Raw genomic sequence first — 23,619 nt, forward strand, 5'->3', positions numbered from 1 at the left:
TAGGAAGGCCACAGAGTAAGATCAAGGGAGTACTAAAGAGGAGATTGGGTTCTTAGCCGTGCTGAAGGAAAGGAGATGCCTTATTTTTCTGATGTTGAGGAGCGTGAAGATGTTAGATGGGTCGAAGGCGACATCAAGGTTGCAAGGAGAAGCAGAGGAGGGAAGGTAGTCAGGAGAGAAGACTAGAAGGGGGAGAGACGCCTGTTTGCATGGGAAGTTTACAACTTCGTTCTTAGTGGAATTGAGCATGAGCGAGTGACATGTGTGAGGGGTCAGAAATGAAAGCCGGACACAAAGTTGTCATGTTTTTGGTTAAAGACATTTATTAAATAAAAGTGGGTTGGGGAAATGCCTCTCTGCCCTTATTGTAAAGAGGAACTTCCATACCTAGAAACCAAAAACTAAGGCTCTGTATGTGTCAGGATGTCAGTAACTGAAAACCCATCCTTGTATCCAAAACATCCCATCCTGACCCTCACACTAGAAACAAAACAACACAGGGGTGCAAGGAAATGTCTTTAACTTGAGGTGCTGACAAAAGTGTTCAAAACCAAAAGTATAAAAATTACTTCAACGAAAATGTCCTCCAAGGAAAAGACCCTTGGATCCAGAGGGTGGTCCCCTTCCCCTGGATTATTAAACAGAATGGCAAAAATGTCTCTTTAATTCACAGTTCCTTTAGGTCTTTACTGGGCTCACAAAGTTCTTGTTTAAAGAATAAGTTATATAAAAGTCTTTCCGTAGAATTTCTTATAAATTTGACGATCACCTGGCATACTCCCCTACCAGGAATCTTAACACAATATCCACTGCCTGGTGTACTCACTTGCCAAGACTTCTCTTTATAACTTTTCAGATCACCTGGTACACTCCTCTGCAAGGAATATTTATACAACTTCCGTTACTGTTGTACTCGCCTGCCACAAATTCGTATGCATTTCACAGTTCTTGTACAACAATAGCATACAATAGCATACAACATGAGGTGCATTGTATATCTGTCTATGGTAACACTTCTTAAACTTCTCCCCCATACTGACATCTGTACTTGATTGGGGTTTGCCTTTGTACTTTATCTTGTCTGCAATCAACATTCTTCTTTTTGGGTGTTGAATTTGTACTTTTCCTTGACTGCATACAAACATTCTTCTTATTGGGTATTTAATTTGTACTTTGCACTGACTGCATTCAACATGCTTTGGTTATTTTCTGCATCAATCTTGTACCATTCAAACAATGGTCTCCAGCTGCTTTGGGCAGACTTAGCGGTTCCTTACAGCATCTCTGACTCTGCGCGCGCCTCCGAGGTGTGGTTCCTTCACTCGCTTTCCACTTTGGAGTGTTCAGACTTTCTTCCAGTGTCCTGCGTCACTCCGCAATCACACGCCAGCTTTCCTCTTCAGCTAGGACTGGAGAATGCTGTCTCTGCGAGTGGTGCAGCACCTAGGAGCTCATGCGCTGCTCCCAGCATCTCCACTGCCCTTCTTGCTCATATGCAGCGTTTCTCCTCCTGTCCCAACAGCCTTCTCCATTCCACCACATTGGTCTGTGTGCCTCGCGTCCGTGAGCCTCAGCGTCGGGTTCAAGTTCTTCTACTGCACTGTCCTATAATGCAGCTGCCATCCTTAAATGTCCCACGCACTGAAGAATTGGAAAAACAACTAGCCTGCATGTTGTATTTCGAGCTCCTGTCACTTTGCACAAACTAACGTATCCTCCTCCTCGTCGTCATCCCAGTACCTGAGTGGTTATAGGAGTTGGAGACCATGGAGGTTATTGGACTTTTAACTCTCAGATGGATTTTCTCAGAGACTTCACATATAGGTACATCATAAACTAAACGTGTTATGCGTGAATTGTGGGGGTTTGGGTCAATGGTGGGGGCCTGACCAGAATGGCAATAGGCCATTAAAAACTCTGGTATTATAGGATTTTCCTCATGTGAAAGGCGGGGGGGATACTCTGTCACACCCAATGATCTCAGTGTCATCAGTGAAGAGTTGATAGGAGAAGCCATAGGAGGAGATCAAGGTTCCAAGAACAGAGGTGCAGAGAGTGAATAGAAGTGGACAAAGGACTGATCCTTGGGGTACGCCAACAGTAAGGTGGGTGAGTGGGGAGGTTAGGCTGTTCTTGGACACCAGGATGGGTCTACGGGCGAGATGTGAAGCAAACCAAGCGAGGGCCTTGTCCCTGATGCCTAGGAGAGATAGTGCTGAGAGAAGGTCAGAATAGTCGCTGGTTTCGAAGGCAGCAGAGAGGTTGAGAAGAATAAGAGTAAATGAACTGTAAGCATGTCGAGCGTAAGAGATGTAGCTGATATTGAGGAGAGATGACTCAATAGGGTGCAGAGGTGGGTAGTGTGACAAATCCCAATATGTTGTCACTTCTCCCCAAGTGGGATCCCCTTACCATGAGGCCAGGGTAGTGAGGCCGCTTCCTGATAGTCCATCTGGGGGTGATTCTCAGCGGGAGCATTTCATGGGAAGAGATGTGCCCACTGGGGACAAGGGAGAATATCTCAGGAGAATGCAGTATACCCACCCGCCACCAATGCCCTTAACACCCCTTCAGTCCTTAGACCCTTCTTCCAATACAGACTCTGAAAGAGAGTAGACCCATGTACTTCTGTAACATCTGCAAGGTTAAACTAACCAAAAGTACTGGGATGTAGAAGATCATGAGAGCCCTAAGGGTTTGCCAAACCCAAGTACTGGGACGAGTAGGCCCATAGGAGGAATACGGACTCACGTGACAGCCACTACTGCAGATGTGGACGGTGTGCCAGGGTGGAGCCTGCATAACAAAACGGAAACTGAAGAAGGACTTGGTGTCTTCAGCCTGCGTCGAACCCAGGAGTTTCAATTGCATCCAGAGAAGAACTCGGCAGAGAGGCCAACGAACCAAGGGAGAAGGGATGCTGGCGCTCCACAAGGACACCCGATCCCGGGAAGTACCGAAGAGCTACCCGATCGCAAATGCAGGTATGGGGATGTTCAGGAGGCCCGGTAGGGATGCTGGGCTGACGGAAAAGTGGTCCCGAATCAGAGGAATACTTCCTCGGCCCATTGGCCTAAAGAAAACCACTGACCACCAGAGAGTGAGAGGCACAGGAATCTGGGACCCACATCAAGGAGTGAGGCATCTTTCTCATACCAGTACTTTGCGATAAGTAAGCTAAGTGTGCTGAACTAGAGAGTGATAAACACAGGGGTTGGGCACCCACATCAAGAACTTGGCGAGAGTGTGAGCCAAGAGAGGTAAACCGAAGAGAGAGAGAAACAAGGTTCTGGGACGCAAACCAGGAAGCGAGGCATCTTCCTCAGGTTCATACTTGGCAGGAGAGTGAACCAAGTGGGCCCAAATGAATAGAAACAGAAGCCAAGGTCTGGGACTCAAAATCAGCAAGTAGCATGGGCCATCTTCCTCATTGCAGTACTTGGTAAAGAGAGATAGCAAGCAAGTCCAGTCAAAGAAGCGAAGAAGCCAAGGTCAGGGAACCCTTCTAACATTGGAGAAATGTGCATTTGAAGCTACATGAGAAAAGGCCTGTGGAAGGGAGACATTACCCTGGTGATCTGGAACTGTCCTAACAAGTTAAAAGATACCAGGAGAAGGGAGTCATTTTCCTGGTAGCCAAGACCAGAAGAAGGGAGTCATTCCCCCCTGGTGCTGTGGAAAAGTCAAGATACTAAGGAAAGGAGGCATTCTCCTAGTAACCATTGATGTACAAACTCTAAAGCCAAGAAACCAGGAGAATGAAGTCATTCTTTTGGTAACTAAGACCAGGGGAAGTGAGTCATTCCCCCTGGTTGTGTTGAAAATAGGCAGGGTGTCTGCTCAGGAGAACTGTTTTGAAACTTGCATTTTGTGTGTTGACCTTCAGAAGGGAGCCCTTCCCCCAGGAAGAAGCCAATACTTGGGAACAAATTTCTACTATTAGTCGTCGTTCCGGACCAAGAAGACCTACTTTATCTTTAGTTTAGTATTAAGTGTAAGGGATAGAAATAGGGTGTTTGACACAGGATGCTGGACTAGTATTTTACGCTGACATTCTGACAGAGCAATTAGTATTTTAGTGGAGGTGTGGAAACCCCTCTTAGAGTTAGTGAAAGTTAGGTTTTCTCTTTATTTTTACATTTAAGAAAATTCTATAACAATCATAATGGCACCTGTGTCTCAGGCTCCTCCTTCTCTACCCATACAGTAGCCAGATTGGAAAGGATCACAGAGGATGTGTGTGTCAAGGATCCTAGTGAGTCGGTTGAAGACTACATGCTCTAGGATTTTGGAATAGTGAGGTAGAAGAAAGGCAGGATGAAAGTTGGCAGAACAGTTAGAATCTAGGCTAGGCTTCTTAAGGATAGTGATGACCGTAAACTCGAAATTCTATTTATGTGGAATTTCTGAGGATGTTGGCCTTACAGAATCCACATTCAATAAATCTTTTTAAGAAAAGAATGGATCATGCATTGGAACGTATTAACATCACCAAAGAAGATCTGATTACACGAGTGGGATATTCCAAAAAAATGCTATATCAGATGGATTGGGTTGTATCACAGGATGGAATTGGTTCTTATCTGTTTTATAAAGAATTTGCTTTACATACACATAAAAGGGTTCCCAGGCTGATGGATGTTGAGTGTTTTCCCGACATTAAAATACATGACATCTATATGTGGTTTTGCTTAAATCAGCTTAATTGCAAAGAATGCATTAGTCAGTGGCTGCATTTTAACTCTGATACATGTCGCTTTTGCAAAAAAGCTCCGCAAAAGGAATCTATCAAGCATTTGGTCATCTAATGCAGTTACTTCAAAAATGATAGATTCACTTTTTTGGGGGAAAGCAACGTGATGAAATCTGTATCAGCATGTGAAATGTTATGAATAATTCCCACACTTCATTCCTGTGTGCCTTGGGGAGGCTATTATGTAAAATTGAAAATGAACTTTTGCACAGAATTAATCATGTGGCACTTGACTAAATGGAATATTCTGTGTAGTTATCTATTCAAGCTAATAACAATGTGCACTGGGCGCGCGAGGAAATTGTGTGCTTTTAAATGTTTTTTCTAATAGGCTGTCAGACTATAAGATCGTAATGTTTGCTATGAAATATGTTTAACAATTCGAAAAAGCTCTTAAGTGTGTAATGTGGTACTCATGTTAGATCATGTTTTAAACTGAAATTGTGGAAATCTTGCATCAGTATTTTTCATTTGGATTTTTGTTATAGGTTATGTTGTGATGTATATATATTTGTATGTAATTCTTTAAGTGTAGAAAGTTTTTTGTAAACTGAAACACAGTATTAATAAAAAAATAAAAATAAAAAAAAGATGACAGCAGCCAACTTGTAGGATGGTGGAAAAGTGACACTGTCAAGAAAGAAGTTGAAGAGGGAAGTAAGATATCGAGCAACACTGGGAGCTATAGGTTTCACTGTGTGTGGAGATAGATGGTTGATGGGGGGGCACATGAAGGTTTAGCCCTGAGGAGAAGGTCAAGAATCTCATCCCGGTTAGATGGGGCAGAGGAAGACATTGTCGCAGGAGAGATGAGTAGAGGTGGTGGAGAAAAGTGAGCAGGTGGGGGAATAGAAGGTAATTTGTGAATGTTGGAAATGTTTAAGTAGAGAGCTAGATCGTTAGCAGAAAGAGTACAGGAGATAAAGGGGATTTTATATGGTGATAGAATTGAGTTGAGAGATTTTTGGAGGCTCCTAGGTTGAGAGGAATAAGGGTGAGATAGAAGTCACGTTTGGCAGAGGCAAGAGCAGAGCAGTAGTTTTGAAGTGCTGTCAGGTAGAGTTGAAAGTCTGAGGAGTTTCTAGATCTTTGCCAAGTGCAAAGGTTTTTCCTCATTGTTGTTTTCGAGGTTGTGAAGGCATCAGGAAGTAGACACAGACAATTGGAGAAAGTTTGGGCTACAAACTTTTATTAAAATCACAAAGCGGTTGGGATAAGGCCTATCTTGCCCTATGCTAAGGTGGGATTACCCTACCTAACAAACTAATGATAGTCGGTGTCAGGAAGTCCAAAGTAATGTCTGTGTACAAAACCTATACTCGCCCTGTGTGCGAGGAAGGTCTGTCCCTGGCCCGCAGCTTTTAGATGCACTCCTCCTCGTTGACCCAGGTTTTTTCCTCTATAAGAGCATCCCAATCCTCCTCATGTATGTTGGCTTCCTAGAAAGGCTAGTTTAATGGTGTAACACCTTTACCCCATCCTACCAGGAAGGATATTTAGGAACTCAACCCCACCACCCCCTTTCCCAACACAAACACTTTGTCACGGACAGCTCGCTATGAGAGAAAATGGACAAACACCCGAACCGTACACCTGACATGTCCCAATACAATGGTTAGGGAGGGTCAGGCAATTCCTGACCATCACACACACACCTGACTTCCATTACGCTTCCCCACATGGATAACAGGCAGAGCACAAGAGCACACTCTGAGCAGGCGAAACACATGAGGAAGCAGCAGTTCCAAGATGGCAGTTTAACTTGAGGAGAAAGATGGCAAAACAGAAGGGATCGCAAGGAGTGAAGTGCCCTTAACCTTTTTGACGAGGAGCCGCTGCTTTCGCGAACCCTCGAGAATAGAAAACGTAATACCAGGAAACTAGGCTGAAGAATCCTGCATTGTTAGTTGGAGGAACCCAGGGCTCTCCTGTGTCGATAATCAAGGCGGGGAGAATCGCTTGCAGCAGTGGTTCTGTCCTTGGCTCCTACAACAAAGCAGTGCCATTCAAATCAACACAACCGGTGAGTTAGAGAGACTAATACCAGACTGGTCTGTGTTGAAGCCAAGGTTGCAAGCTGAAACATTGTATGGTGAGCGTTGAAGTGAACAGTGTATAATACGCATGTGATAATCAACGTGAGTAAAAATTGAACAAATGAGTGATTGAACTTTGAAACCAAGATACAATACCCTTGACAGAGTGGTACTGCACCGCGTGCATGCTCATTCGAAGGTCTCTGTAAGGTATCCAACTGAGAGTTGCAAAGGTGAAAGAGTGGCAAAGAACTGTATATCAAAGTGGTCCTGCAACGGGTCAAGTAAAATCCTGTGGACAATCGAAAGTCTTCGATGTGATACTGCCAGGAAAGTTGATGACAAAGTAGTATTAAGTTGGTCTGAGCCCGAACGAGGGAAATACATTGAAAGCTTTGGGTTAAAGCAAGTTTGTGTTAGAGTGAGTTAACTTGGTCGGAGTCTGGCGGGGGGAGACTGATTGAACATTGTGATAAAAATTGATCTGAGCCAGGCTGAGGGGGATCCGGGGTGAACTGTGAATCACCCGAGAAATTGAGTATGTGTGAAAACCTAAGAGGAAAAGAACATATTGTTTTTTTGTTGCATCAGGCCCTCTGAAAGGAGAGACTTTGTAAGGCAAAGAGACTTGCCACGGAAGGCCTTGATTCTAATGTCTGAACTGCACCCTCGTGCTAGAGAAGCCAGAGACTGACTCCAGTGTACCACCTTGTCCCATGCAGAAAACGTGGGGAAGGGAGGCCCACGGCCTGAACATCCTGACATATCATTTCTTGAACACTGTTAATATAGGTCCGTTTATTTTGACAAGACACCACTAGGACTATGTTATTATTATTTGATGGTCATAGCTTGCTCCCATCTGTTGATTTAGGATTAGATAGCTGTTTTCAAACCCTTTTTTTGTAGTTCAATAAACACCCTTGATTAACTGTGGTCACTTGTGTTTGTCTTACTGTTGATACCAGGCCTTCCTTACACGGCTCCCAAATGGGAGCCAGTAGAGTCTGTGCCGTACAGTTGAAACATGGGCAAACTTGGGTAACCCTGCCACTAGCCGGGCAGTTGAGTTTTGCAACCCCTGTAGCCTATTAAGATCTACAATGTTTCAATACTGTGCATTAAAACTGAAGATTTAACCCATGATTCTCTCTTAAGTGAGTTACTATCGTTTTAACTACACAAGGGAAATACAGCAGCCTTCCAAGTGCAATTTAGTTTTGGATAATAAAATATCAAATGTGGGCATATTTGAATTAGTTTGACTGTAAACAAATGTACACCTTAAATTGATCAATGTCACCTAAGGCCCTTGATTCTCTTTGTTGTATTACTCTCTGCCTCTCTTTTGGAGATCCAACCAACTATGCATCAGGTGTCGAGAAATGTTTCTACGCCCTATCCCCTGGTCTTCCCTTCGCCCAAACGACCACCCCCCGGAACACATGTCTCTTCTTAAAGATCTAAATCTCACAGCAACTCTGTTTTAGATCCACATCACTTTATAACGTATCCTTTTGAACCCCAACCTTTGAACAATCCCTTGCCTCCTTGTCACCAGCCATAATTTCTCCCAGGTCTTGAAAACGTAATGCTTGTATTTTCCTATTTCATCAGATGACAAATTATGAAAATCCGATCCTCCCCCTGCAGTGGAATATCTGATGGCAAACAAAAAGAAAGCCCCAAGACAGGAGTGTTTCCTGGACATAATTCCTTCATCATATCTACACCACTATATGTGGATACGCCACCATGTTCTGGTAACTTCAATTTATTTATTATGTCCATGTTCTGGGGGAATGAGCAGGTGTGTGATAATGTAAGTCCTTTTAAATATAGGTTTTGTTCATTTATTTATTTAATATATCAAGCTATAACCAGCTTGCAACATTATCCCACTGTGAAGCAAGAACGTGAGCAGCACCAACATGTAATAGAGTGCACTTTTCATCAGTTTTGGGGATATCTACAAAGTTAAGCAACTGCAACTTTGTTGGGGTCTGTTGTGGGTCAGATGTGGTAGCTACAGGTGGATCCAGATGAATTACTTTGGAGGGTTATTGAAGAAAAGAAGTTAGAAATTAACTAACGGTAGCACATGTTTAGGCTTCTGATGTTTGCTCCCGGAAATCATTGTAACTGCTAGGGTTTATCCAAACATGTCAGAAAACGTCCAATAGATGGCAGCACTGACTGCCTACACGTGAATTCCTAAATTCGATACACCCCATTTTTCCGCGGCCATTTGGGCGCAGAGATCTTTTGGTGCCAGCATGTTTGTGTGGTACAATACCCACTTTTAATTTAAAAAAAATAATTAAAGCATTGGTCGGTCGCAAACCCAGGCCTGCGAGACCAGAACCGTTAACCACAATGCCATAGAGATAATATTGTTTCATGTGCACAAGTTATATATATTAACCCAAGTCAAATATATATATATATATATATATATATATATATATATATATATATATATATATATATATATATATAGGTCTTGTAGTTCAGCTGACCCGGGTTCAAGGCAGCAGTAATGCTTAATTTTTTTATTTGATTAAAATAATGACATTGTAACTGGTGACGCCAAACTGGGCGTGCCAAAACGGGTCTTGCGGGCAGACGTCGGCGCCAAATCGGCCCGCGATGAACTGGCAGCGCCGAAATGTCCTGATCCGTCCTAAATGTCCTAAATTACATTGAAAATTAACATCAAAGTTAGCACTTCCATCTAGTGGACATTTTCAGATATACGCGTACATGAAGATGATCCAAACATAGAGGTTATATGATATGTTAATATTGTTTTTTATTTTGTGCAACCATGCAATTTAAAAAGTAGCAATTTGTAGTTCCCGAAGCTACAGGGCTGACAGACATCAGCTTGCACTTGTCACAGAAGATCCAAATGGACTACTTGATCAAATGGTACCTTCCTTCAAACACTAGTCCGTTCAGGTTCTGTGGGGCTAACGTGGGTTGAGGGTTGGAGGGCACTGGGGGCGGTGAGGGGGGAATCACCAAGGATAGGCCACTTCCCATAATGCAAGGTTTTCAGCAAAATGTGACTGTACAGTTAGATTAAAGAATAAGAGTTATGTCAGTGATTTCAAATCGCTAACTACCTCTGGTTAAAACATCCAGCTCCTTTTTATGGTAACAAAATCTATTTAACCATCCATTTATTAAATATGCACATTTCATATTTTGAACAAGAGCTTCATTGTTATCTGTGTGATAAGAAGCTCAGTTCCCCACAAGTGTTTGTTTAAAGTGCATATTTTAGGACTAACTACAAAATTAATATGACTTTTTATTTTGCCCTATGTCAGGCAACTGGAACCCAACAAATCCTCATTTAATTCTTTACATTTTTGTATGTGTAGTGTTCTGTTCCCATTATAAATTCGGGACTACAAGTTCAAGAATGAAAATAGATAACAAGGGCTGCATCAGAATAATCTGCGATTTCTTTGCTTCAAAAGAATTATGCATAATGTTAATATAGCAATAAAAGTTACATTATATTCTACACTGGAAAAACACAGTAATCACAGAGTGGATAGTGAGAGGCAATGCTACAGATGAGTGGCAGTGCCATTATGGGATCTGACATCAAACGTGTTCTTATCTAGTGATTTCTAGGCGCCATTGGTGAATTGTGGCTACATTTGTGATCAAAATAATCAGCCTGTTATCTAGATAGGATTTTTTCTGCAATGTAAGGTGGTCTTTTATAGTATATTTCTTCCATTTTTACGGTGCCTTGGCCATTAATGTGCTGATGTATCAAATGCTTAAAGGTATCATATAAGAAGGCATACATTGTATGGAGGGGAACGGCTATGTTGGCACTTCCACGGAAATAATTGATATATGATATGATATTTTATTTATATCGCGCCCATACACAAGTGGTTGAGGGCTCGAAACAATTTGTCACCCCCGTCCAATTTCTATCATTTGTAATATGGGGTGTGAAAAGACTGTTTAGCAGGTGAAATCGCACTAACGTGTTCTTACACCTCATAATGAAAAAGGGTAAATGTTGCCAGTTGTTTGCGCATGGCATGCAGCATTTACAAAGGACTCCTATGGATCCTCCTCCTTTTAGCAGCTGCTAGAAATCCACTTGTACGCGAGCATGAAAACGTTACGCTTGTTGCATTTCACCCCTTTTGAGTGACATGGTACGTTCCAGGGTTGTGTCCTGGTCACATGGGGTAACCATGTGACCAAGTAAATAAAAAGGACGAGCCGTTTACAAGAAGATCCGGATCCCCCCAGTGTTTGTGAAGAGCTTGAAGACCCACAAGGACCTGGTTGACATGCTGCAAGACCTGTGCGCCAAACCAACCTTCACCACCAAGCCTCATGGTGAGCATGTGAAGATCTCGCTCACCACAATGGAGGACTACAAGAGCGTGACGGATGCCTTCACCGTACAGAAACTGCAGTACTACACATTCCCACTGGAGCGAGTGAGGTCCCAGAGGTTTGTGGTCCGTGGCCTGCCGACAAACACCAGCGTGGAAGACATCACAGATTAACTCGCAGAACAGGGTCTCCCAGTGAAGAGTGCTGTCCAGCTGACCTCGCCAGAAATTCCCTCTATTTGTTGCCACCCTTGCACAAACCAGCGATGGAAAACGGGCGGACCTGACAAAGATCACACGGTTGTGCAGCTGCACAGTTACCACTGAAGCACGGAAGGGCAGAAGAGGACCGATCATGTGTTTCAACTATCAACGCATCTGCCACACATCTGCCTTCTGCCACCAGGATCCACGCTGCGTTCGATGTGGGGAGAACCACACATCGCAAAACTACACCCGAGCCCGAACAAATCCGGCAACCTGCGCCAACTGCAAAGGACCTCACCCTGCCATCTACCGCGGATGCCCAGCCCTTACCAAAGCTAAACAGGATGAGCAGCAGAGGAGGGCACCACAACCACCACTGCAAGCTCCACGGAACCCACCAACTACTATAAATGACCCGCAGAGGAGCAGCGGACAACACCAACCACACCAAAGACCCTCACATCGCCAGGACTCCAAACCAACAACTGCAGCGCAGAGGAACAACCTACCTCACCTGCCAACAGGCCATGGCCCAGCGAAGACACAGACGACACCCACTACATCCGGGCTGAGCTAAGCTGGAGTCCTAAGTCCACCACCCAACACGCCGCAGGCTGCCACCTCAGCGCAGGAAGAGGTAAGAGCGAGCTCCATCGACTGGAAGAACATCATCGTGAAGATTGCAGCTTTTGTTTCAGGGCTTAACATCAACCCCACCATGGCGATGGTGGCACAGCTCATCCTGAGCCTACTCCAGGGCGAAAAGACGAACCAACATGCCATCTAAACCAAGCTGCGCCATCGTGATGTGGAATGCCAACGGTATTCAGAAGAAGACAGACGAACTCCTTCACCTGATGGAAACGAGAAAGGTGAGTGCTGCTTTGCTTTCAGAAACCCACCTGCAAGGAAACCAGAAGCTGAGCCTTGCGAACCACAGAGTGTACCGGACCGACCGACCTACAGGAGCCAAAGGAGGGGGGAGAGCAGTGATAGTGAACATGACGATCGACCACCATGAGATTGCACTCCTACCCCTCAGAAGCATTGAAGCCACTGGCGTGCAAGTCAAGACTGCAACAGGACCACTCCGACTGATCGCAACCTACTGCCCCCTGAAAGTAAAGCTGGATCTCCGAAACCTGGATGCTTTGCTGGATTCGACGGTTCCAACAATCATCGGCGGAGACCTCAACACCAAACACCGATGCTGGAACTCCAGGACTGCCAACCCGAGGGGACGGACACTGCTGGCGTATTCCAGGAAGAACGACTGTGTGGTAGCAGGCCCGACTGAGCCCACGCACTACCCAGGTGTAGCAAGTCACAACCCAGATGTGCTGGACATCGTGCTACTGAAGAAACTGCAACACTCTGTGGAGCTGGAAACACTGGTGGAGCTGACCTTGGACCACAACACAGTAGCAATTACTGTGGGAGATGAGATGGAACCCTACCAGCAGGCCGAGAAGTACAACTGCAGAAGAGCTGACTGGAGCCGCTTTAAAAAAGAGCTAAACAGCAAGGTCACTCCAGCCCCACTGAGCACCAAGGATAATATCAACAGGGCCGTGGAAGACTTCACGACAGCAGTCCAGGAGGCAATCAAGAGCAGCGTTCCGAAGCAGAAGACAACCAGATGTTCCCTCTAAGACCTACCGAGAGGCATCCAGCAGTCAATCCCCGAAAAGTACCGGGCCCGACGCCAATGGCAGAAGTTCCGCACACCTGATCTCCTGCAGAAGTACAACACGCTCACAAGACTCCTGCGGGAACAGATCCAACAGCACCGTGGAGAGAAGTGGGAGGCTGCAACAGCCAAGCTGAAGGAGGTGGACAACTCAGTGTGGAGGATGACTCGTCGCCTGACTGGGAAGAAGGAGCCAAGCCCACCAATCAAGGGACGAACCAACCTTGCATGCAGCAACGCAGAGGTCCTTGCCGAGACACTGGAGGCTTCGTTCTCCCCAAACAAGGTAAGTAGGCTCTCAGACGGAGTGGAGGAAGCTGTTGAGAAGTATCTTGCCAACCAAACCGGGCTGGGAGCAGAAGACATCAAGGAGTGCACAAGCTCTGAGGTAGCAGGGCTTGCAGAAAAGCTGTCGAATGGCAAGGCACCAGGGAGCGACGGAATAACCAACCTGGCAATCAAGAAACTCCCACCAGCATCAATGGAACACCTCACAGAGATCTTCAATGCATGCATGAGGCTCCAGCACTTCTTGAGTTCCTGGAAAGAAGCAAGTGTCATCGTTTTCCCAAAGGCCGGCAAACCACTGAGGGATCCAGCGAACTACCGCCCCATCAGCCTGCTCTCTGGATTATCGAAGATCCTGGAGAAGGTCCTCCTCGCCCGACTCAGCGACTTCACCTCCGAAAGAAATCTACTAGCAAAGGAACAGTTTGGATTTCGAACGGAGCATGCAACGACTTATCAGCTACTGAGAGTGGTGGACACCATCAGCCACGGATTCAACATGAAGAAGTCCACAGGAATCGACTTCCTGGATGTCGCCAAAGCATTCGACCGCGTCTGGCACAAGGGACTGCTGCACAAGATGATTGGCCTGGGATTTCCGAACTACCTGGTGAAGACGATTGCAAGCTACCTGGGAGGCCGCACCTTCCATGTCGCCATGCGGTCTGCGATGTCCTCATCACATCCCATCCGAGCAGGCGTGCCACAGGGATCGAACCTCGGACCCTTCCTGTTCAACCTCTTCACCAACGACATCCCGACAGATCTCCACAAGACAGACCTGGCGCTGTATGCAGACGATGTTGCAGTCATCTCGCAGTCATTCAGCGAAAAGGAAGTGGCAAAGAACCTGCAAGCTTCATTGGCTACCACCGTGAAGTGGTACAGCGACTGGCGGCTAGAACTCAACACCAGCAAGACGACTGCAACGCTGTTCACCAGAAAGAAGATCAAGGAGCACCCACACATCAGCCTCAACGGGGAGACCATCAAATGGGAGAGCAGCAGCCGCTACCTCGGTGTGACCCTGGACAGCAAACTCAACTGGGAAGCCACATGGAGAATACTCAGCAGAAGGCAACAGGAAAGATGGCAGTGCTGTACCCACTCCTGAAGAACAAGTCCATGCCCCTCCGGACAAAGATCAACGTCTACAAGGCGATCATCAGACCAACCCTGACGTATGGTCAGCATGGAGGACCTGCATGAGCGACACCGGAAGAGTCTTCAGATAGTCCAGAACAAGGCCCTGTGGATATCGTCTGGAGCTCCAATCTTCACAAGGATAGCAGACCTTCATAGAGACCTGGACATCGAGATGTTGGACGAACATCTAGCAAAGCTGAGTAAGAACTTCTGCCAAGGACTGGATCAGAACCCGAACCCTCTGATCAGAAGACTCACTGCCACCACTGCAAACCCCTTCGACCTCTACCCGTGGCTCATCATTGCGAAGACCCTGTGAAACCAGCTCTACTGTGACAAAACCACACAGACCAAGAAGAATACAAACCCACGACTACATACTCAACCCGAGAAGATGGAGTAATGAGGCTCAAGCCCCAGTATCCAAAAATCACAGCTGATGGATAAAAATGCATCAGCAAGAAGAAGAACAAGCTCGGCTTGTCAGTCCATGTTAACCTGACTCCGGTGTCGTTCTTGTGTGCACCCTGCTGGTGCAATACCACATTCAGTAGGCCCAGGGACGGGGCCATGCACGAGGTCGGTGCCCCTGCTGGGCAACGCCATCCTCCTTAAATGGTATAGCCATGTGACCATGGCTTAGGGTGCAACGCATCCCTGGCCTGGGTGCCCCCAGAGCCGGGGCTACTGTGAGCTGGGTTCCCCCAGCCCACGTGGTCTGCTCTGGTGACCCGGGGCCGAGCAGGGTGATCCATGTTCATTGTCTGATGCGTTGTGTGGCCCCAACGACATCTGAGGCCCGCCACAGTGACCCGAGGCGGGCCCACAACAATGCCGACGGGGGCTGGAGCCGGTGAGGATGGCCCAGGCCGCTGGGGGTGCCTGCAGGAGAGCATGTGGCGTTGGCCGCTGAGGAGATCCGCGGATGGCCCAGGGCCCCGTGTTTGCTGGCACGGGCCGCCTGGTGCCCGCCTGGTAGAATGCGGCGGTGACCGCAAGGAGAAGTGATGGAGGTGGCGGCGTTGGCTGCTGCCCAAGGAGAAAAATGCAGCCGGAAGCTTCAGGCGGGGGGGGGGGGGCGCAAAACAGCTGAGTCGGCCCCTTTGTGGTGGGCGGTGTCAGCTGAGGCGGCCTGATCGCTCCCGCTTTGGCTCCATCAAGGATGGGGTGGCCGTGGGAAGCGAAGCAGCTCGGGACCTGAGGCGGCCCCAACGAGATGCCACGGAGGGGCATGGCCTTCCGAGTTCCCCGGCAGCAGTAAAGGCAAGGCAGAATCTCTTGCGCCCGCTCAGAGGACAAATGAACTGTCGGGAGCAGGGCGGGAAAAACAGTGCGTGCAGATGGGGTAGCCTGCTTAAGGGCCGAGCAGAAAAAAAAAAATCAACAAAAAAATACGGAGGAAACGTGGCCTGCAGCGGCCCCCAAAAATATGATTATTGAGGTGGGTCCATCACCATCTGGGCCCGGAGTGGAATGGGGAAAAGATCAATGGGACATTGTGGAGGTGGGTGACAGCCCCAAAACGAGGGGGCTGTCGTAAGCTCCCTACAACCGGGCGTGGCTTCTTAACGCCTGGGCTCGCAGTGGCACTGAAGGAACAAAGGAAGGTGGAGATGCCCAAGATTACCGGGCCCGCGGCAAGAAAAAAAAAATGAAACGGAAAGGGAGTAAGAGGAGCAAATGTTTCACTGGGTCCGTGGTGGCCCAAATGGAGGAGAATAGCCTGTGGGTGTGCATCACGGAGGATCTGCAGGTACCCAGCCCCATCAAATAGAAAAGAGGGGGGCCAAGAAGTACACACACCCCTGGGGCGCTTCCTCTAGCTACCAGCAGTGGCCACTCAAGGGAGCTACAAGCACCAGGCCGCCCAGGGTGTCAGCTGAGTGCGGGAACGCATCCCTGAAGAACAGAAGAGGGAAGCCATGGTATCCGGTGGCCCCACAGCAATAAGGAGTGGGCCATTTTAATAGCGCTGCACTAGCCTACAGTGCCCATCAGTTCTGGGACACAAGAAGATGACCCGTCAGCTAACTCCTCGCACAGTTTCTCGCTGTCACCAGGAGGATCCAGGCAGGGCAGCGGCTCCATCTGGAATGCGTGTGCACCCTCAGGGTCCTTTAATTCTGTGAACCAAGCCAAGTGTCGTAACTGGCCTAGACACCCGTTTGCCAGTATCTCCCTGCCAGCAGCCCCTAGGTGGAAGGGGAAGTAAAAGGAGTGGGTCCTGTCATCCTGCCACCAGCTCCCTGCAACGGGGAGCCTACCCCTATCTATGTACAACGCCATGTGGCCCAGTTGATCCAGGTGCAGGTGTGCCGGGCCCTGAACTGTGCTGTCGTCTGGCTACCAATAGCATCCTGCCACAAGGTCTGCCCACCAGCTACGGACTAGGCAGATGTGGCCCCTGGTATCCCCAGCTGCGGCTTTCCCGACCCTGAACTATCATCTGACTGCCAACATCCAGCCAAGACTGTGTGCTGCCGTCGAGACGGGTGGAGGTGGCCCCTGGGATCCCGGGTGTGGCCATATTCTGGTGTGAACCCCAAACTGTCCTGAAGGGGGGGTCGGACTAGTGGCCCGCGGACCTGGAAGAGCCCCGCCATAATGTTGGGTGGTACTGTTATAGCATTTGGGGTGCGGGGTGCCAGCGACAAGTGATGGCAGTATGTTAGTGGCGCAGTGCCCACTCACCCAGGTTAATAAAGGGTGTTGAAACTAGTGGGGTTTATAGTAATAGTGTTAGAGTGTGGGTTGTGTTGGGATTTTGGGAGTTCGTTGTGTTGTTATGAAAAAGGAGGAGTGTTGCATGTCACCCCTTTTTGGGGACATGGTCTGTTCCAGGGTTGTGTCCTGGTCACATGGGGTAACCATGTGACCAAGTAAATAAAAAGGACGAGCCATTTCCGGCTCGTCGGTCGATGTTAACCTGACTCCGGTGCAGCAGGCCCAGGGAAAGGGCCCTGTACGAGGTCGATGCCCCTGCTGGTCAACGCTGTCCTCCTTCAATGGTATAGCCATGCGACCATGGCTTAGGGTGCAACCCCGGCCTGGGTGCCCCCAGAGCCAGGACCACTGTGAGCTGGGTGCCCCCAGCCCACGTGTTCTGCTCCGGTGATCCGGGGCCGAGCAGGGTGATCTCTGTTCATTGCCTGAAGCGTGATCGCATCCCCAAGGGATCCACGTCGGGTGGGCCCAACGACATCTGAGGCCCGCCCCGGGACCCGAGGCGGGCCCACAACAACTCTTGCATAAAACCATGTGTTTGTTGAAAGTGAAGCAGGGTGGAAAACTGAACTTGCATTCGGCCAGCTCTACCTCCAAAACAACTAAAATTCCCCCACAGCACAGAAAGTGCTGTTAAAGGAGGCGTAACACATATGTCTCCCATTTGCAAGACGTTTTGTAATCCGGGGTCTTCGCAAAGGAGGCCCGAAGAAAGATTCAATGACTAAAAACAGCATTGGCTGGTTTTGATTAACAATGCTCTCTCGTTCCTATATGACGCCCGGTGCATCTACAGGTAAATAAGAACCACAGGGAGAGGTGGCCAAGGTGGCGGTGGTGCCTCCATTGAGTTCTGTGTACACTGGCCTGGGAACGCAGGTTACTGCTGCCAATCCAGTACAGAGGACCCATCAACAGGAGGAATTAAGGCTCGGGATGGTCATGTGATGCGGTGAGCGTGCACAGAGTGTCTGCACCCGTGTGACGTGTGCGTGTGGAAGCCTCCTCCTCCCCACCGACGGGACGATCAATGATCCAGGCAGTGCCGAGGGACCTAGTGGAGGCTGATGGACAGCTGAACTAACAAAGACCATCTTCATATGGACAGGGTCCCATCTCTTAAATATATTCAATGATGCACGAATGGGCGCAGCTATCGTTGATGAGGGCCAGACTGTTTTCCCCACGCAGACCAGAACATAGGAAGAGCTCCACGTAGCATTACAGCTACTGATGCACAAAGTCACCTCTTGTAACAGCAGTATAAGAACGCATTACAAATTAAACAGGCTGCAGCTGGTGACCTATAAATCTTTACTGTTTTTTTGCAGAGGTTCGGTGTGTATTCTTCATTTCCAGCCTTGCGTGTTTTATAACACAGGTGGAAGAAGGGGTAAAATAGCGTCTGGGAAGACCAAACAGAAAGATAAAGGGGCTAATGCTGACTTCTTCTTTGCATCACGGAATAGGAGGACAAATCAGTAGGAGCCTAGATGTAGGAAGCTCGCGAGACACGGCACCACCATAGTCTCACGAGGTCCTTCATGGAAGTGCGCCCAGCTGTGCGGTGCGGCAAAAGAGATACAGTACGGCACCAGAGACACGGAGCAGACATGATCCTGGTGCTCCACTGATTGAGGACCTTAAGACTGCCACAAATCCCCCAGAGCAGTCCTAGGGCTCCAGGTACTTTATCCCTGCTCCCAAGCAGCCCATGAACAATATATGGACCTTGTTCAGTGTTACCTGCAATTGCTTATGTTAAGGCAAATAAAGTTGTTACTTTCAGCAATCAATGACCTGATTATTATACTACACCAGACCAACTTCCCCATCCAGGGGATCCGGTAATGGGCGCTCTTGGGTGTATCGAGAAGTCAGTATTGCGACTGGAAAATAAGTTTGATAAAAATTAACCAAAAAATGATAGCTGGAAAGTAGAACCTTCACCCTTGCAAAGAGAATCTATGAATTAAGACTAGCAATGTTTCCAAATAACCCCAATGATGAAACACATTGGAAAAGAGATTGGGACTGCAATCAAAGGGAACAAAGTTTTGGAAACCATATACGAATATCTGGAGAACGTGGTGCCAGCTAAGCCAGTCAGAGTCCTCAGACTTCTGTCTGTTGCGGATCAGGATGACCCAATCACCTTTGTGTCTACCTGAACTCCAGACCGACCAGATCTAGAAGTTGAAGACTCTATGGGCCTCATTACGACCCAGGCGTTAAGGGTTAACGCCGTCGTTAACCCTTAACGCCTGATTCTGATTTTAACGGCTGCTTTTAGCAGCCGTTAAAATCCATGGCGCTAACCTGCCATGATGCTAATTACGCCACCGTAATTTACGGTGGCGTAATTAGCGCCTTCCCCACTCCCATTATGCCCTATGGGGCATAAATGGGAATGGGGAAGGGAAAATGGGAAATGGGGATTTACCGCCCCACTCACCTTGGAATAGGGCGGTAAATCCGCCATCCACCATGGTGTAAACGTAGTTTACACCATGGTGGTAAAGTTGGCGCAATTAGCGCCTGGGTCGTAATGACCCCCTATATATGTTCAGAAAATGCTACAGGATTAAGGTGCGCACCCTTACTAAGCCTCAGAAGCCAAACTCGGACCAAAGCTCATTGTCAAGCTTTGAGACGTTTGAGATAAAGAGAGAATCTTGAAGCTGGCAATCTGAAATACCAGCAACACAAGATTCATATCTTTCCAGACCTGGCACCTGTAACAGACAAGAGGAGGAAGAAACTTAACAGGCTTAAAATGTCCTTTCTGGCCCAGGGAGTGAAGGCAGGGTTGCTTAGAGAAGCTAGGCTGAAGGTCAAGTGGAAAGTCTATATTTTCTGGGGTGCTTAGAGAGCCAAAGTTCAAGCCGATCACTGGAAAGTCACAGCTGTTGAAGGTTAGGAATGAGGGGATGCAATCCCAGCTGATGTTTATCTCAAGTTGGTTTTAAAAAGGAGACATCTAATCCTACTGTTTTACAAATTAATTTTGTTTTGCCCATTACTCACGTATAGGGGCTTAGGCTCAGAGGAGTAAAACTGGGGGTGGGAAGTGGTGAAAAGGTATAGGATATCATCCTACAGATTGGAGGCGGTCACAGGAGGACAGATGCTGTTTGCTCTGCCCTGGAAGATGAATCGGGGTAGCCAAAGGAAATGGTTATTTACAGCCTTTTGGTCCAGGCGGAGATCTGTCTGCATAGCAATTGGGCAGCCCTCTTAGTACAATTATGGGTGTGAGTCTCCCAGAGACTATAGAATAAATAAAAAAAAGTAATGCGATATAAGTCTGGGAGCTAGAAACGGGCAAGCTCATCTGTAAATAAGCCCAACTGTAAATTTCTTTGCCCTTCAACGAAAAATCTCTCCTATTACTGGGGAATGTGGAGGCCTCCATCGCCAAGATCTACAGTGACTAAGTTGTTCTTTATTTTTATTTGTCCCCACATGTTAAAGAGGACTACCAGCGAGACTCCTAAAAACTTATTCTTGTTCGTCTATCTTCATGTATCCTTTATGGAGGCCTCTCACGTTGAGGGCTTCGCTCATGTTGTCTTGCAATTAAAACTGCAATACAAAATATATTTACAAAATAGGAACCACATGACAGTAAAGTTAGAGAAGAAAGGCTTAGAGTAATGTGCCACAAGCAATAAAGCAGGTGAGAATTCAGAACTGTCCTGTCCTGGTCTAGCCTCTTTTTCTATGTACTATTTGTGCCTAATTACAGCCCCAGTAGGTTTTTTAAGGTATTTCATCCGGCAGCAATCTCAGGGTCAACCCATCATTAGAGGGTTATGGCTGTCATGGAGTAAAGACGCTACATTGACTAAAACACCACTGAAAGCTGAATTTGAGTACATATCCATTCTTCAAGAATATTTCTTTCCCCATTTCCAGCTTCTATATTCAGTTGCCTCTGGGAGTTTTAGTTTGCCCCTTTTGCCATTATGTTCAGCTTGCTGGCCCTTGTCACATGACAGAGGAAGGCCAGGTGATATAAACCAGGCCAGCCATCATGTATCTTGTTAGTTACGATTTATGGAATTATATTCATTGTTTTGTTTGATTACTCACGGTTTTATTTTCTGGAGCTGTGGGTGCCTCATCATAGCACAGTAACAGGATTCAGAGAATGGGATGCTATGACTAGGTGAAACTTCCAGCATGGGATCCGCTGCATTACCAGGCAGAGGTAACCTCATCAAGACTCCTGAGAGCACCCCAGCAGTGTCTACGTACTTCTATGTAAGCAGGGGGTACACCGTACTTAGTCAGTAATATGAACCTCCAATGTGCTACCACATCACTTGAAAGCATCAGAAAATGGGCCCCATGTTACTGACAGAGGTATGAGGTAAAAAGGAAAGCCTTTTGACATATAGGGCCTATTTCGTAGTTTGGCGGAGCAGTATACAAATGGGCAACAATTCTATTACCTCATAAAAATGTGGTGGTAATGAATTACCACTATTTGCACCACTCTGCCAAATCCAGAGGTGGGGTTGAAGCAGAGGATTTACCTCCAACATCATGCTGGAGGTAAATCCTCCACTTTAAAGCCAAAAATCGGCAGAATTAGCACAGCAGAATTACAGCATACAGTAATTCCAGCACAAACCTCATGGAGCCCTGTGGGGACTAATACTGCCCTACCCCCCCTTTGTAATCCTGTGGTAAACCCACAGGACCAAGTGGTCGTAACAGTAACCGATTTAGGCGGTATTTTCGAAATGAGACTCAACACATTCTTATATAAACCCTAATGCCCCCAGAAGCAGCTCCACTGTACTTTACTTCCAAATGGATGCAAATTAAGTTAGTGTTTGGGGAAAAAAGAGATTTCTTATGTTTTACCTCTATTAAGGCGAAACAAGAATAGGTAATTCAAACATTTAGGAATTTTATCGTAGGTGTGATCACTTTCCTAAAAATAAATAAAAGATAGCATGATTTCTGCAAATAAATTATGATTCTATTGTTTCAAACTCCTCTGCCTGCCTTTTCTGTATAGTGCCATGGACTTGATTACACTTACAACATTGGGGGGCCAGGTGTGGGGCTTGAAATGATATGTAACATACCTCTTCTTTCATTAAAACCGCTTTCTTCTTGTTTTCTTGAATTAGGTTCTGCCTGGCCAAGACGGCTTCCTCTCGGCTTAATTTCCCTTCCAAGCGCCTGCACTCTAGCTCGGCCAGTTGATTTTCCAAGTCTTTTTCACGCATTTGTTTCTGCCATGCTACAAATTTGGAGGGATCACATGCTCCATCCATCAAATTTTCAATTCTAGGTTAGGATAAAATAAACCAAGACATGTTTAGGTGTATGTTACATGACACTTCTAATGCATACATAATATCATGGATTTCAGGCATTTCTGCATGCAAATGAAAATTAGAAGTTGGATGAGTTATACCTTTGGACCAATCGCAATGAACTCTATTTAATGTGCAAAATAGACATTTTCCAAGAGGCTTCATAGCATCTCATAACAGAAACAATTAAAATGCTTGGGTGATAGTAACAAACACAAACATTAACGTCCAATATTATAACATCCAATTCATCAATAAATTGCTTGCAGGCAAAGGAACTACCTCATACATTTCGGCAATTCTCAATCTCAGCCAAAGTCCCAGTTTTAGGAGCAGTTCATGTACATTTTGTGTCTTCGATTCTTCACTGGCTGACTAGACCCGAAAAGATAGGACTGTAAAAAGACCGGCGGACTGGGGAAAGGTTGTTACCCGGTGTGAGTGTGTAGGAGTAGGACTCAGACACAAGGGTGGCATTTTTCTGGATATAGACTTGTATTAAAGGAAAAATACGGGTGGGCAAAGGCCTCGCTAGCCCTAACGCTAAGATTGGTTTCCCAGCCTCAACACAAATCTTAAAGGGGGTTGCCAGGTTGTCAAAAATAAAGGTAAGTCCACAATTGTGTTGCCACTCTAACTCCCACCCTCACACTAATAACTAAATACAAGGTGTAAAGGGGGCATCTGCTAAGCAGGGTCTTCTTCTCTGAGTTCAAAACCCAAAGTTCCAAATGGTGCAATAAAAAAAGTTCCAAAGTAGCAAAGTTCTCTGGCTCCAACAAAAAGCAAAGTTCCAATTCAAAATGTTGACACCAAGAGAATGGTTCACTCAGGGTTCTCACTATGGTTACACATGCCAGGGGAAATGTCTCTCTTCCCCTGGTTTTCTTTAGGCTACTTACAACATCAAGAGAATGCCTTCCTTCTCTTAACATCTCTTAACTTCTCTGAATCGGGTGAGACCTCCCGTGACCCCTCCTCACCTCTATCCTCCGAGGAGTTTGTCTGGGTCTCGGTTGATTCTCTTCTCCGGGTCTTCTTGTCTGTTTTGCCCTTCTTG

The 23,619-nt window shown here is 46.8% G+C and overlaps 1 protein-coding gene across 2 annotated transcripts in view; it reads right to left on the reverse strand.

The window, feature by feature from the left end:
- Window positions 1-23,619, reverse strand: part of CFAP99 (cilia and flagella associated protein 99) — a 947,596-nt gene that overhangs the window by 418,121 nt on the left and 505,856 nt on the right. For both annotated transcript variants that reach the window (XM_069632119.1, XM_069632120.1), the window contains one exon: window positions 22,326-22,530. In XM_069632119.1, the coding sequence (XP_069488220.1) occupies window positions 22,326-22,530 (205 nt within the window). The remainder of the gene's footprint in view (window positions 1-22,325; window positions 22,531-23,619) is intronic.

This window comes from Ambystoma mexicanum, chromosome 6q (assembly GCF_040938575.1).
Source record: "Ambystoma mexicanum isolate Mex_15411 chromosome 6q, UKY_AmexF1_1, whole genome shotgun sequence".
Classification (NCBI taxonomy): Eukaryota; Metazoa; Chordata; class Amphibia; order Caudata; family Ambystomatidae; genus Ambystoma; species Ambystoma mexicanum.